This window comes from Canis aureus, chromosome 9 (assembly GCF_053574225.1).
Source record: "Canis aureus isolate CA01 chromosome 9, VMU_Caureus_v.1.0, whole genome shotgun sequence".
NCBI lineage: Eukaryota > Metazoa > Chordata > Mammalia > Carnivora > Canidae > Canis > Canis aureus.
Genome location: NC_135619.1, coordinates 41,870,580 through 41,885,683, shown reverse-complemented (window position 1 = coordinate 41,885,683; position 15,104 = coordinate 41,870,580). Strand labels below are relative to the sequence as shown.

The 15,104-nt window shown below is 37.9% G+C and overlaps 1 protein-coding gene across 5 annotated transcripts in view; it reads right to left on the bottom strand.

Annotated features, from left to right (window-relative positions):
- SYNE2 (spectrin repeat containing nuclear envelope protein 2) overlaps positions 1 to 15,104 on the bottom strand; it is a 320,213-nt gene that overhangs the window by 113,996 nt on the left and 191,113 nt on the right. For 4 of the 5 annotated variants that reach the window (XM_077909580.1, XM_077909581.1, XM_077909582.1 and 1 more), the window contains 6 exons: positions 14,719 to 14,984; positions 12,692 to 12,860; positions 10,453 to 10,608; positions 7,932 to 8,072; positions 5,791 to 5,973; positions 4,523 to 4,660 (listed from right to left, as the gene is read on the bottom strand). In XM_077909580.1, the coding sequence (XP_077765706.1) occupies positions 4,523 to 4,660; positions 5,791 to 5,973; positions 7,932 to 8,072; positions 10,453 to 10,608; positions 12,692 to 12,860; positions 14,719 to 14,984 (1,053 nt within the window). The remainder of the gene's footprint in view (positions 1 to 4,522; positions 4,661 to 5,790; positions 5,974 to 7,931; positions 8,073 to 10,452; positions 10,609 to 12,691; positions 12,861 to 14,718; positions 14,985 to 15,104) is intronic. The other variant, XM_077909584.1, reaches the window with a different exon arrangement.

Genomic DNA, 15,104 nt, shown 5'->3' with positions numbered 1-15,104 from the left:
CTATTTATAATAGCATTAAAAAACTTCAAATACTTCAGGATAAATTCAACAATTTATGTGTAGGACCTGTACACTGAAGATTATGAAACACTGCTGAGAAAAATTGAAGAAGACCAAAATAAAGAGATACATCATGTTCCTGGATTGGAATAGTCAATATAGTTAAGATGTAAATTCTTGCCAAATTGATCTACAGATTTAATGCAATCCACTCAAAATTCCAATAGTCCTGTGTATATTGACAAGCTGATCGCAAAACGTACATGGAATTGCGAAAGATACAGATTAGCCAAAACGAATTTGAAAAAAGAACAAGTTGTAGAATTTAAGCTACCTGGTTTCAAGACTTCCTATAAAGCTTTAGTAATCCACATCAGTGAAAGAACAGACACACAAATCAGCAGAATAGAAGAGAGAGCCTGAAAATAGACCTACAATTGATTTTCAACAAGGCAGTTGATATTAAATGAGGCACCAAGGTAATTCAATGGTGAGTCTTTCCACAAATGGTGCTGGAACACTCAGACATTCCCAGAGAAAAAAAAAATGAACCTTCATACCATATACAAAAACAAACTTGATATGGATCTCAGAGTTAAGTCTATAGAATTTCTAGAAGAAAAGACAGGCAAAGACCCTTGTGATACTGGGTTAGGTAAAGATTTCTTAGATACAACATGAAAGGCTAACCCGTAAAAAAAAAGTATTGATAAATTGAACTCCACCAAATTACTAACATTTGCTCTTTGAAAGACAATACTAAGAGAATGAAAGGCAAGCCACAGACTCAGAGAAAGTTTGTAAATCATATATCTGATAAGGGACTGGTTTTTGGAATATTTTATAAATAACACAATTTAATAAAAAAAGACAACCCAATTAAAAAATTCAACAGCCATATCACAGAAGTGCACAAATGACAAACACATAAATAAATGTTCAAAAAAATTAAAAAAAATAAAAAATAAAAAAATAAATGTTCAAATAAATCATTAGTCATAAAGAAGGCCATTTAAACTATACATGAGATACCACCATGTCACTAGAATGGCTAATATTTAAAAGACAGATAATATCAAGTACAGATGAGACTATGGAGCGATTAGAACTCACATGGCCAAAGGGCTGAAAAATGGTTCAGCTATTTAGGAAAACAATTTGTATTTTCTTATTCAGTTAAATACTTACCATAAAAGCCAGCAATCATATTCCTAGGTATTTACCAAATGATATGACATGAAGACATACATCCATGGTATATGACCTGTCTATGAACGTTCACAGCAGCCTGATGGGCAGGTTCTAAGTGGGTCCCGGGATCCCCACCTCCTGATATTTGTGCCCTTATAATCAGCTCCTCTGAATGTAGGCTGGGCTTACTGAATTACTTGCTTATTTACTATTGTCTTTACTGATTTATTTGCTAAGATGTCACTTCCAAGATGAGGTTATAAAAAGACTATTTCTGTCATGGGGGCTCTCCTTTTAGATTATTCATGGTGAGGAAAGTCAGCTACCATGCCATGAGGCAGCCTTGTGGGGGAGGGCCACATGTCTGTATATGGAAGTGGATCTTCTAAGGCCTGCCAATAGCCAAGTAAATGACCTTGGAAGAGCATCCTGTCTTTTCCCTCACCTAAACTGAGGCTTGACTGCCTTCTTCTAAGAGACCTTCAGCCATGCATGAATTCCTGACTCACAGAAACTGTTTGTTGTTTTAAGCTGCTAACCTAGCACAGCCCAAAACTTGAAACAAGCCAAATGCACATTAACTGGTGAAGGGATAAACATATGGCATATTTCCATAAATGGGACACTACTCAACAAACAAAAGAATGAACTATTTATAAAAACATTAACCACCTAAATGAATCCTGAAAATATTATGCCAAGCAAGAGAAGTCAGGCACAAAAGGTATATACTGTATGATTCTATTAATGGAACATTGTGGAACCTATGTTAAAAGACACTATATTAATATATTACAAACTATATTAATTAAAAACAATGAGTGAGTGATTCATAGGGTTAAAGATTGGTGAGAGGAGACTATAGGAGACAGATGAAACTTTTTGGGGTGATGGAGATGTCCTTTACCTTGATAGTGGTGGTGGTTACATAATTGTATACCTTTATCAAAACTCATCTAGTAGTACATTTAAAATAGGTGTATTTTGGCCCACATGGCTGGAAGTTGGTAGTGCATGCAACTCTTGATCTCGGGGTCATGAGTTCAAGCCCCCAAGATGTAGAGTTTACTTTAAAAAAATTATAAACATAGGTACACACACATACACACACACACGGTATATTTTACTACATGTAAATTATACCTCAATGAAATTTGTTTAAAAAAAAGTTGTTTTTCAATATTTACAATGACAGTTTATGTTTCGATGATTCTTTTTTTTTTTTTTTTTTTATTCGTGATAGACATAGAGAGAGAGAGAGAGAAAACAGAGACACAGGCAGAGGGAGAAGCAGGCTCCATGCCGGGAGCCGGACGCAGGACTTGATCCTGGGACCCGAGGATCGCACCCTGGGCCAAAGGCAGGCGCTAAACCACTGAGTCACCCAGGGATCCCCTCGATGATTCTTAATTACAACAGTAGTCTTTCTGAAATCATCTCTGGGTTATAAAAACCTATTTTAACAAATACAATCAAGGTAGGTTGTAGTGCAATTAAAACAGAAAGCTTAGTTGGGAGTTTTAAGAAGACATGTGAAAAAAAATCAATGCCTCGTAATGCTAGAAAAATGGAAAGGGGTATCTTAAAAATAGGACAGCTATTTTCAAAGTAGAGAAACATGGTATATTCACATATGACTAGTTGTTTGAGACTTGCTTCCCATTGGAGGATTTATGTGGATGCTTCTTGTGGTAAATCAACCTCCCCTTGGTCTCACTTCCTCTAGCTCATAAACTAGAGTTTCATAAACTAAGGCCAGCAAATTAGGATGTCTTGACCGTACAGATGCATTTGTCTGAATTCACTCGTGAAAAACATTTTTTTGAACTCCTAAGAAGCATCTGAGGAAAGAAGTATTAATTCCTCTCTTCTGTCTTTGCAAACTCCTTGAAAATGGTGAAAAATATAGGCAATTTAAAATAAAAGAGGACGTGCTATGGGGATGTGGAAAGCCAGCCCAAGAGATGGGGGCAGAAATCACAGGCAAGGAGAAGAAAAGAAACAAGTGGGTGAAAGGCAGCTTTACAACTGTTACCACAGGGCAAAGCTGGGCCAACAGATCTGAAACATCAGGGAGGTATGAAACCAGTTGTTCACTTGGGAACACATTGTGCTATTCTAAAGAGATAAAAAGGAGCTGGATCTATGTTGAAGTCTGATTAATTCTAAAAATTGTTATAGAATAAACCTTTTCCTAAGAGATTCTTTCTGGTGTTTGAATAATAGGAGAGAAGGAAATACGCCTTCACAGTAGAATGTAAGCCAATACTACTTGGCATTTGGAAGATCTCTTGCAGTCATGGCCCCAAGTAGGAAAATACTCTCATTTATTTTGTCTTTGTAAGGTAGCATGGAAACACCGGGCACCAAAGAGGACAGGCAGGACATGTTGAATCAATGGCATGCTAGAGCTTAAAGGAACTGTGGATTTATTTTTGATGCTGTGTAACTAACTAATTACCACAAACTTCGTGGCTTAAAAGAAGACAAATGTATTATCTCATACTTTCCATGGCTCAAGGGTACAGGCATAGCTTCGGAGGGTACTTTGCTATCAAAGGCTATCACAAGGCGGCTATCAAGGTGCCATTTGGAGGACAGGTTTCTCTTTCACGTTCATTCAGGTTGTTAGGAGAACTCAGTCATAGGGCTGAAATCCCAGTTTTCCTGCTGGCTGCTGACTGGGGGTTGGGGATGGTGGTGTCATTCTCAGCTCCTGAAGGCTGCCTGAGGGTCCTAGCCCCAAGACCCTGCCCTAATATGGCACCTTTACTTCATGGAGCCAGCTGGAGAACTCTCCAGGGTGCCATCAGAGAGTCTTATAATCATATAACCATGATTAATTATGAATTCATGGGAGTGACTACCCTATTATCTTAGCCATATACTATATATGCTAATTAATAGAGTGGCTCTCTCATCATATACTCTCCTATTCCTTCCCTGCGCTCAATGGGATGGGGTTATACCGGTTGTGTACATCAGGGGATAGCAATATTGGAAGCCATCTTAGAATTCTATTGCCCCAAACCATCAACACCAATCACTGCAATATTCTTGCTTCACAATTGGGGAAAACTGAGGCCCCTAGAGGAAGATAGCAAATTATCCATAAAGTCATGTAGTGTTTATCAGGACAAAGAACTAGACCTCGTCTCCAAATTTCTGTCTGGAATCGACCACTCACCTAAGCTTCCTTCTGCCATCTAGCATGGTTGAAGATAAGGTTGTTTTTTGGGAAAGAAGGGGAAAAAAGCACAAGAGTCACCTAGACCATGAATCATTATGAAGGTTCTAGGACGCTCAGGAAACACTGGAGAAGAACACTTACCTGAAGAGTACTAGCATGCTGACTCAGCGCCTTTGAAGAATCATAGTCAGCAGGATTAGCCAGCAAACGGTTGGTGTTTTCTATCCAAGCCTCAGTACTCTTCAAAAGGTCATGATATTCCTCCATCTTAACCGTGGCCTGTGAAAGAGAGGTAGTAGCAAGGGGTCTGGCACCTTCTACTTGAGTCTAATGAGTCTTGATTGAAGAATTTGTTACACTAATGAGCCTGGAGCTACCTTGCCCAACACCTCCAGGTTTTGACCTTTCTAACATTTTTTTTTTTTTAAGATTTATTTATTCATGATAGAGAGAGAAAGAGAGAGAGAGGCAGAGACACAGGCAGAGGGAGAAGCAGGCTCCATGCCGGGAGCCCAACGCGGGACTTGATCCCAGGACTCCAGGATCACGCCCTGGGCCAAAGGCAGGCGCTAAACCGCTGAGCCACCCAGGGATCCCAATCTTTCTAACTTTTAAGACTAATAACCCTGACCGTAGGTGGAAAGGACTTAAGCAGTTCTACCCTAATGCCAGGGGTGTCAGTAACAGTTCCCAGGTAGCCTGGCAACTCGTCTGGTTCCCATTTTATGCTCCATTCTCCACACTGGATTTGTATTTTGTCCCCCTACAGGGCCTTGTCCTATAATATCCCTCTTCCTCTGGGACTAGGCTCCTGCCTCATACTGTTATGTCTCAGGAATTATGGAGGCATTCTTGCTAGATCACATGTACAACTCACCAGCCTGGACCCTTTTGGAAAGGAGGGAGACAGTGCCTCCCAAATCAGTGTTCCCAAATGATTCTTTCTTGCCACTGGTTCTCTCCAGTGGGCTCTTGAGCTTGCCTGTCGGAAATGCCCATTACCTACTGGGAAACCCACACTCATGTGGAACCCTCCCTGCTGAGGGCCGACTCTCCGTGCCTGTGTCTGCCCATTCAGTCAGATTTCCTGCAGGTGTCAGGGGTTAAATCTGTCCTCCCAGTGCCCACCTGAACCTGTCATGTGGCTCTAGCTTCAGAATCTAAAACTGGCAATTCAAAGGCAACTGGTGGGTAGCCCTGGTGGCGCAGCAGTTTAGCGCCGCCTGCATGGAGCCTGCTTCTCCCTCTGCCTCTCTCTCTCTCTGTGTCTCTATGAATAAATAAATAAAATCTTAAAAAAAAAAATCAAAGGCAACTGGCTGCCTCTGAATCTATCTTTTAGTTTTGTTTTAAAGCCTTCTCAACACTCCTACAAGCTAAGTGTAGTTACCGTGCATTAACTGCCGTACCTTGTTTACCTGGGAGGTTCTAGATTCTGCCCTCTGGGATACTTGCTGATATTGCTGGAAAGGAATCATCAAGTTATCCATCCATTCTTGAGCCTGTCCTGGATTCTGTTCAACAATGTCCTGCACTTCAGAATCCAGCTCATTTAGCTTGGAATGCCAGAGATCTAGCTCGTCCCACATTTTCTGGAGAAGGAAATCATAAGTCACGTTGAATGCAGAGGTCCTAGCTCACTGTGTTAATTCCTAGCTTTTGCATAGTATCTGCACTTGTAAATAAATGCTACCAAAACAACATCATAGGCGTGCTATTTCACTTAAGCCCAGAAACTGCTTGTGACATTTTCTGAGGTCTCTTGGTCTAACTGTATTCATTTCAGGTACAGAATTAGCTGTCAGGGTACAGAAAGGCCTGGACATTTCCAGAGACAAATGACACCAAATAAGATCAATATAACCCTACTCATTCAAGAATGAGGAGTAACATTATGTTATACCCGAACCCTTATAGACCAATATATGTGTATGTGTGTGTGTTTAATCTAGAATACAATTTTTATCAAGTGCCTAGTGGCTCAGTTGGTTTCAGCTCAGGTCTTGATCTCAGGGTCATGAGTTCTGCCCCACATTGGGCTCCACATGGGGCATAGAGCCTACTCAAAAAAAAGAAGAAAAGTGGGATCCCTGGGTGGCGCAGCAGTTTAGCACCTGCTTTTGGCCCAGGGCACGATCCTGGAGACCCGGGATCGAATCCCACTTCGGGCTCCCAGTGCATGGAGCCTGCTTCTCCCTCTGCCTATGTCTCTGCCTCTCTCTCTCTCTCTCTCTCTGTGACTATCATAATAAAAAAAAAAGTATAAAAATAAAACTAACAAAAAGAAAACATCTGTTTTGCTTTAGGGTTGATGCAATGGCAGAAAATTCTAGTGACTGCATTTGGCTCAAGAAACCAATTGATTGGATTCAAACCTGGACTTGTAAGGTCAGAGGAACTCTCAAAGGTAAAATATTTAATTCCTACTTAATATTTGCTTAAGAACTGAATTTTTAGAAATAGGAAAAATGGACTGGTTAAATTAGGTTCCCCTACTTATTAAGAATCAAGATTTTGTCCAATGGTGAGACATAGTCGGACCTATTTTTAAAAGTCTCCATTCCTATTAGAATACTTCCTTAAAGTGTAGATTAGAATAACAATGTTTTCCACCTGCAGGAATTTACTGGTGAGTTAATGGTAGAAAACCATGCTCATGTACAGTTTTATCTAACACTTGACTTCCTAAGATATTTTACAAGGGAAATAAATTTGGAATTTCTATTTTCCTTTTTTCCCTGGTAGTCTAAAGAAAAGCTGTTAATTCTATTTAAATTCTACTGGAATATATATTTTTAATCAGATAATTTTCAGAAATGTTCTGTATCTTATTTCACATGTTAATTAGTTAGAAAACAAAGACTGTAAGAAATGCTCAGAGAAACATGTTAGCTCTGTTTTTTACATTTAATATTTTTTATGCCAATCTTCCCAGGATAAGATCCTTACTCTCCTTTACTTGTGAAAAAGGCTAGTCCAAGGACACCTAGGTGGCTCAGGGGTCAGCTCAGGGCATGATTCCACATCGGGCTCCCCGCAGGGAGCCTGCTTCTCCCTCAGCCTATGTCTCTGCCTTCTCTCTGTGTCTCTCATAAACAAATAAATAAAATCTTAAAAAAAAAAAAAAAGGCTAGTTCACAATCATAGGCTCTCAGGGCTTCAGGTATATTCCCACCATTTTATAGAAAAAACAACTGAGAATGGTTCTTGGGCAACCTGGGTGGCTCTGCCAATTAAGTGTCCACCTCTTGTTTTCAGCTCAGGTCATTATCTCAGGGTTGTCAGTTTCCATGCCTGGGCATGGAGCCTGCTTGGGGCTCTCTCTCTCTCCTTCTCCCTCTGCCTCTGCCCACCTCCACAAAACAACAACAACTGAGAACAGTTCTTAAATGCAACTTTCTCCACCAAGCCTCTGCAGTGATACTCAGTAAGGGAGGCCCCATGGATCTGAATTAGGATCTCTGTGCTTCACGTTCATCCCTAGAGCATATCCTGATGACAGGAACAGGAGGAATGTCAAATGCTGAGGGAAATTAAAGAAGGATGTTACCTTTTGAATTTCTTGAGCTTTCTCAATATTTTTGCTTTTCTGCTGCAACATCTTTTCAACATCGTGAAGCCCATTGTTAATTTCATCTATTTTTCTACTCATTGTATACGAGGGTGAACTTTTCAAAACTTCATTGCTAATCTGTTACAATGAAAGAAAGACATATTTGGCTTACAGATACCTTCAATACTCTATTCATAGGTGCAGGGGATAAAATGGGTAGTCATACTGTAAGGCAATTTTACTTCCAAAATTCTTCTAAAGGCTAGGGGGAAAATCCCAAAATATACTGGGTTTTTAAACGTTAATGAAAGGGTAGATTAGCAGGCTAGGAAATGGTGGCTATGCTGACTTGACCTTTTAAATCCAATCTAAAAAAAGGAAATCAACTAACAAAAATTTGTTGAATATAATCCACAGCATGTACTACAGATCTGTGCTGAGTTGGGCAAAACTACTGTGTGTACCGTTGTCTGAGACATACCCCAGTGGAGCAAATGATATAAAGAAATTCAAGGGAGATAAATTATTCATTCTACAGTTTCTCACTTTATGAGAAGGACCTCTGCCCAGAACTATTTTCAATAAAACCTGATTTACTCTCAAGCTGACTTAAACAACATGTATTTCCCATCATAGTATTCATTTGGGTGAAATAACATAAAACTTCTTCTTTCTTGAAGATACACAAAGCCTAGTTTTTCTCTGTGTGAATGTTTCTAGCGTATGTTTTCACAGTAATTAGAAATCTAGCTGCTGAACAGTGTAATTCTTTTTATCTGAATGATTTTCTTAAGAAAATAACTTGGGCTAGGAAAGATAACAGATGAATGTTGAATGTGTCATTTTTCAAATACCTGACTAGTTCTTGTTCTTGGGTTTTTTGTTTTTTTTTTTTTAAGGCTATGTTGATAAGGTTTTCTCCTAGCAGCCACTAAATAACCAAATAATACTTTATGCTTATATATAATCCTTTAACCCTTTTAAAAACCACTATATCTGTAAAACCATTAAGACTAAAACCTTTCAATGCAGATAGCACACAGATGCAGAAACTAAACACAGGGTAATTGTCTTGCTGAAGGTCATATGTCAAGGTAGCAGTTGAACTTGTCCTGAGAAGCTCCCAGTCACCAGACTCTGGAGTCCCAGGCTCTTTTTCACATTTCAAGATGTTCGATATTTTATAAAATGTTTTTATTCCACAGACCATAATTCAGTTGAAATTTTTAAGGAAAAAAATTAATCCTATGTTAGTTTTTAAATTGATGTAATAGCTTTTTATTGCTATGTTACAAATTACTACGAAGTGAAGTTTTCTGATACTTGGGGCAGTTATTCTCTTGGCAGAAACCATATAATTTAGATACATTAGGAGAGACCAATATTTAGGAAAAGTAAGCAACCCCTCGAATTACACCAAATGGTTCTGAGTCTGCTTGGATCCTCCAGACACACCATACAATAAAAATCAGTTGCTATTTGTTACAAATATACAAGTTATAGTTGAAACCTTCAACTCCTATATCTAAGATTGATTTTGAGTATTTACTCTGTTTGGGATTTTCACATGCAAACAAATCTAGTTGCTTTCAAAACATTTAGTATTCTCTTAAGATCAATAGTGAATGATTCTTGAGAAAGTATCTCATAATAGATTTTCTTGTGTGTTAAATCAACAAATTTTGTTATAAATGTATATTTAGGAGTTTATGTGTTTTTTTCATGGGTAAGATTTTCCTGAGAAATCTGTCAAAGAAGTTATCTGAGTCTGAAATACAATTTTTGTGCGTGTGTGTTTGCATTTAATATCTATTTTATTAAGTTAGAGGTACTCCAGATTTCAAAAAGCAATACAAGAATCCTTCTGTGGATGATGGACCAAATAGAATTTTGTTCTGTTGGATCTAAAGCTGCCTTTCTATAATCCAAAAAATTTGTCTTGCTAAACTCCTGTGTCTTCAGTACTATGAAATACTTCCCCTCTTTCTTCCAACCTTCAGATTCATCCAGTCAGGGATAAAGATTTTCTCAGGTGTGTTTTATGAGAACTGTGTTGTCACCATCAAAAAGACTGTGTGCTAAATGCTATTTCTAGTGAGTTGTGAAATTTGTATTCTTATTGTCCTTGGTTGCAATTTCAAAACATTCACAGGGAATAAGTTTCAAAGCAAAGTACTATTCATGTCCAAAAGTTTGAAGCGATTCTCCAGTTTAAAAAAAAAAAAAAAAAAAAAAAAGCCAAGCAAAAGCCAATCTATAATTCTGTTTTTAAATCCAGGAGAAGAAAAACTAAGCACCTTAATAAGTAAAAATAAACACATTATCTTCTAATTCTATTATCTGTCACTAATTTAAAGCAAGTTCATCTCAGTATGCAAAACACAGAATTACCACTTATCTAAACTCTATAAAAACAGTCATAGCTGAAATCAGGGCAAATGAAAATGTGACATTACAGGATCTCTTCTTTATATCCATTCAACTCATAAATAATAACACTAGTACAAACGATTATTACCTTCTCATCTATGTCTTCTAAAGCTTTTCTGCATTCTTCCACCTGGGATTCAATCTCTGCAGGGACTAGGGTGTACATTTCAGAATACTTCATGCGCAGTTTTTCCATAATATTCTCAAAAGTTAGCTTCCCTTTCTTAAAAATACTTTGAAGCTCCTAAAATCATCAAGAGAGTTTCAAATACTCACGGAACAGAGAAAAAGTTTAACTCTAAAAGTGAAAGCAGCTTGCCAGCACATCCTTATGATTTAAATGAACACACTTTGCATGACAAAGCCTCACTACTGATACAAGCCGATTAAGCCTGAGAGATACTCAGTTTGGTCAGATGATGCTTTCTAGTTTGTAAGAAATAAACTTGATACCTCTTCATAGTGTCAAACCATTGTCCTAAAAAGACATTACAACATCTCCTGCTTCTAAAGTACCTCTAGGATTTAACTGTATCTCAGTTGCAGTCTTGATCTAAAAAGCTGCAAGTAGCAAAAAAGTTTCAAAGAAGGTTTTTTTGTTGTTGTTATTAACTTGTTGCCATTTCTGCTTCTTCCTACATTATCATCACAATGATTCAAGGCCACTAAAAGCCCTAGGCTTGAAGCACAAGTGTCTGCTTTCATGTAATTAGACAGCCTAGCAGAGCTCCACTCCTTTCAAAAGGGAGGGTTCCAGTTCCCTGCAAAGAATGTGGGTTTCAGGAGATAAAAGAAACCTGAACAAATAGTCTATTGGTTGTGGCCTAGAAATAAAATCTGATCTACGTTCTCCTGAGCTAATTATAAAGGAGAAACTCATTTGTTTGGGAAAGTTTCCCAAAGATCAAGTGGAAAAATACTTCTTGACTTTATTGTGGCTTTTTGGGGTTTGTTTTGTTTATACAGTAGCTGTTCAGTAGCATTATTCGTGTTAATGGATTGAGTCACCGCACTGAAGAATGGTTACAATTTGAATGACTCCATGATGTGTCACTGTTTTCTTTTTTTCTTAACCCTCAGCAGAGAACAAATCTGAGACTGAAAAGGTAGAGAACAATGCCATTCAGACAAAGGTGGAGTTTGAAGTATAGTGCCATCCTATTTTATCTTGACCTAGTCAGAGTATAGGTCTTCATTCAGAGCTACCCATAGATGGCTTCCCCATGAAGGAAGAGTGTGAGCTAAACTTAAGGTCCCTTTATCAACATTGAGCTCTGATTAACAACAGCACGTCATTCTGGAGTTAACTTCCAAATGCCATTTTTGCTTGTTACCACTGTACTGGAATAATTCTTAAAAAAAAAAAGAGGTCCTAAATAACACAAGCCCTTGTGATTGTGATTTAAAAGATATATTTGGTCTTCATCCCCGGTTCCAGAACAGCTTCTAAGACCCTTGGGATTTCCTGGATAGGTGTAAGAGGAGTGTCATGTTATTCATAACGAGCCCTTTTCAACCATACCTGAGTTTATGCTAATGAATGAATGGGGTGTGGGGGGCAAAATATATATTCAGGATGGTGCCTGGTTGCCAGAGGAACCAACTATGTGATTAGAGGGTTGGAACTTTGAGCCCCACCTCCCAACCTCTAGGGTGGGGTAAAGAGCTGAAGGTTTATTATCAATGGCCAATGGTTTAACCAATCATGCGTACATAATGGAACCACCATAAAAACCCTTAATCAATGAGGTATGGAGAATCTGGAGTTGGTCCTGGGAAAGTGGGATACCCAAAGAGGTCCTGGAGGGTCTGAGAGACTTCCCCCTTACCTTGCTCTATGCAAGTGGTCTGGGCTAACTCCCTCTAGTTACGGAGTTATGGTTGAATTGAATAGGAGGATACTTAGTTGGTTTCTAGAGACATGGGAGGAAAAAAACCCCATGCATTTGGTATCAGAAGTGTTATGAGTAAAAATAGTTGCACCACTTTCAGAGATAAATCATACATCCTACTAAAGTCAGTAGTAGATCAATAACGCTCTGGGGCCCCTGTTCACCGAACATACCTGAAAAACAGTTGAAAAAGGGCTGCATGGTCCAGTCTGGCCTCCTCTCTGCTCTCAACTTTACTCTCTGCACTCCAGCCACAGTGATCTCCTATGGTTTGGCCCATATCATGCCACAGGGTCTTTGCATGTGCTTTCCTCCCTCCTCCTACATGCCCTCCATTCTAGTCACAGAATTACTTCTGCCCCAGAGACTTTAGATTCAAGATTGTAGACCTGTGTTAGCCACATTCACTGGCCCCTCACTTCATTCTTCACTTACCTCAAACTGGTCTGCCCTTTCTGGGTGGTCTTGTAATTCCATATTTTGGAAAGAAGCTGCAGTCTGTTGAAATAAATTCTTCAAAGAAATCATTTCTTTTGTGAAAGAATGTCTTTCTTGGATTTCATTCTCCATCAATTCCTTATTTTCTTGAGCTTTCTGAAAAAGCCTAACATATAACATCAAAATAAAATTGTTTCTCTACTCTGCTCTCTTATGAGATAGTTTTATTTCAACAATTAACACAGTGTCTGCATAGCTCACAAAAGATTTTTTCCTGAACATAAAGTACCAGTTTTCAGTGGTTTATATACTACATATATAAACATATGCCAAATTCTATCACACAATCAAAAACCTCTCCAAACTCCCATCTCAAAATATCCTCTTTTCACACATTACATTCCAATTGCTATCTCCATCCTACTTTTCTCCAAGTGATCCTTGAATTCAACTGAATATGATGTAGAGGTAAGAATGGATTCATGGGTGGGCTTTTGGGGATAGATGACTGGATAGACTTTTTTTTTTATCTCAGCTGACCCCATTTGCCGTGACTGTAGCCACCTTATTAGTACAGGAGTTTACAATTTTTCCTGAGAGCTATTTGGTATTCCCAGCCGTAAATATATTATATCCTGTGACCCAATGATTCTAATTCTTGGCGTCTTTCTCAAAGAATTAATCACAGATGCAGAAAGAGACTCTAGTATAATTATATTTACTACAATGTTTTTATAAAAGTAAAAAAAATTACGTATAATTTAAAGGTTCTATATTAGGCCTTTGGTTAAAGAAATTATGGCATAGACACATGTGAAATATTACATAATTATGTTTTAAGGAACATTTAATGGCATAGGCAAATTAACATGATATGCTGATAAGTGATTTAGCAGACAACAAAACAGTACAGTATTATGATCAGAATTTGTTTAAAAATACAATCAGTAGAAAAGATTAGGAGTGATTGGCAGTGATTGTTGTTGAATGGTAAAATAAAGGGGGAGATTTATATTAATTTTTTTATTTATATTAATTTTTATAATTTTCCACATTCCCTGAACTTCCTAATATATATTCCTAATATATATTACTAAAATAGAAAAACAGCAGACATTAAGAAAAAAATTCAAAGGATATTCACCCTCAATAATACCAGGATGGAAAACATGTGTTTGCTTTTATTGTTATTAATCTTTTCCATCCCTGCTCCTTTTTCTGAGCATAGTTGACACACAATATTACATTTGTTTCTGGTGTATAATCTAGTGATTTGACAGGCTTATACGTTATTCTATGCTTGGCACAAGTATAGCTACCATCTGTCCCATTACATCGCTATTGTAATTGACTGTATTCCTTATGATCTGCTTTTTCATTCCCGTGACTAATTCATTCCATAAATAAAGGCCCACTCCCCTTCACCCATTTTGCCCATCCCCTTGCCTCCCTCCTCTCCAGTTCTGCTTTTTGTTTGTTAGTTCACTTTTTTAAGATCCAGTTTAGGAGTAGAATCATATGGTATTTGTCTTTCTCAGACTGACTCATTTCACTTAGTAGAATATCCTCTAGGTTCATCTATGTTATCTCAAATGGCATGATCTCATCCTTTTATGGCTATATAATATTCCATTGGATACATATACAATATTTTCCTTATCCTTTTGTCTATTAATGGACACTGGAGTTGCTTCCATGTCTTGGCTATTGTAAATAATACTGCAATAAACATAGAGGTGCATGTGTCTTTCAAGAGAGTGTTTTCATTTTCCCCGGGCAAATACTTAACAGTGGAATTATCAGATCATATGATATCTCTATTTTTAATTTTGTGAGGAACCTCCATACTATATTCCATAGTGGATGTACCATTCCAACCCTTTTTATACTTTTCTGTGTTAAACCAATTCTATCATATCATTGGTCATTATGCTATATTTTTATATTTTCAAAATTCAGTATTTTCTAAATTTTAAGCCTGAGTTGTCAGGCACGTTTTCTTAACAGTTTTTCATAAGTCTTACTTGTTGCATCGTTTCTGCATTGATGTAATCTCTTGAAATGTTGGACTAGTTTCCACAGCTTCTAAGCTTTTGGGAGCATTTTGGATACTTCTCATGCGCTGAAAGAGTAAGGTCAGTAACAACTGCTGCTTCTCCACATTTTCTTGGTAACGGCATAAACAGTCTTGCAGGTCACAGAGCTCCTCCGTGGTGGCTGCTTCTTTTGTTTTTGAAATTTCAGGGAGATCTTCTTGAAGATTATCTAAAATAATTGCTTCTCGTTCAATCTAATTCAATAAACAAAAAAACAGAACTCAAATAACTAAAAGGTACTTCGACCTCTCAGGAGCTGAAACACACCTTAGCAATCATAATTTTTGTATACTGGCTCCTCAAAGGGTTCCTAA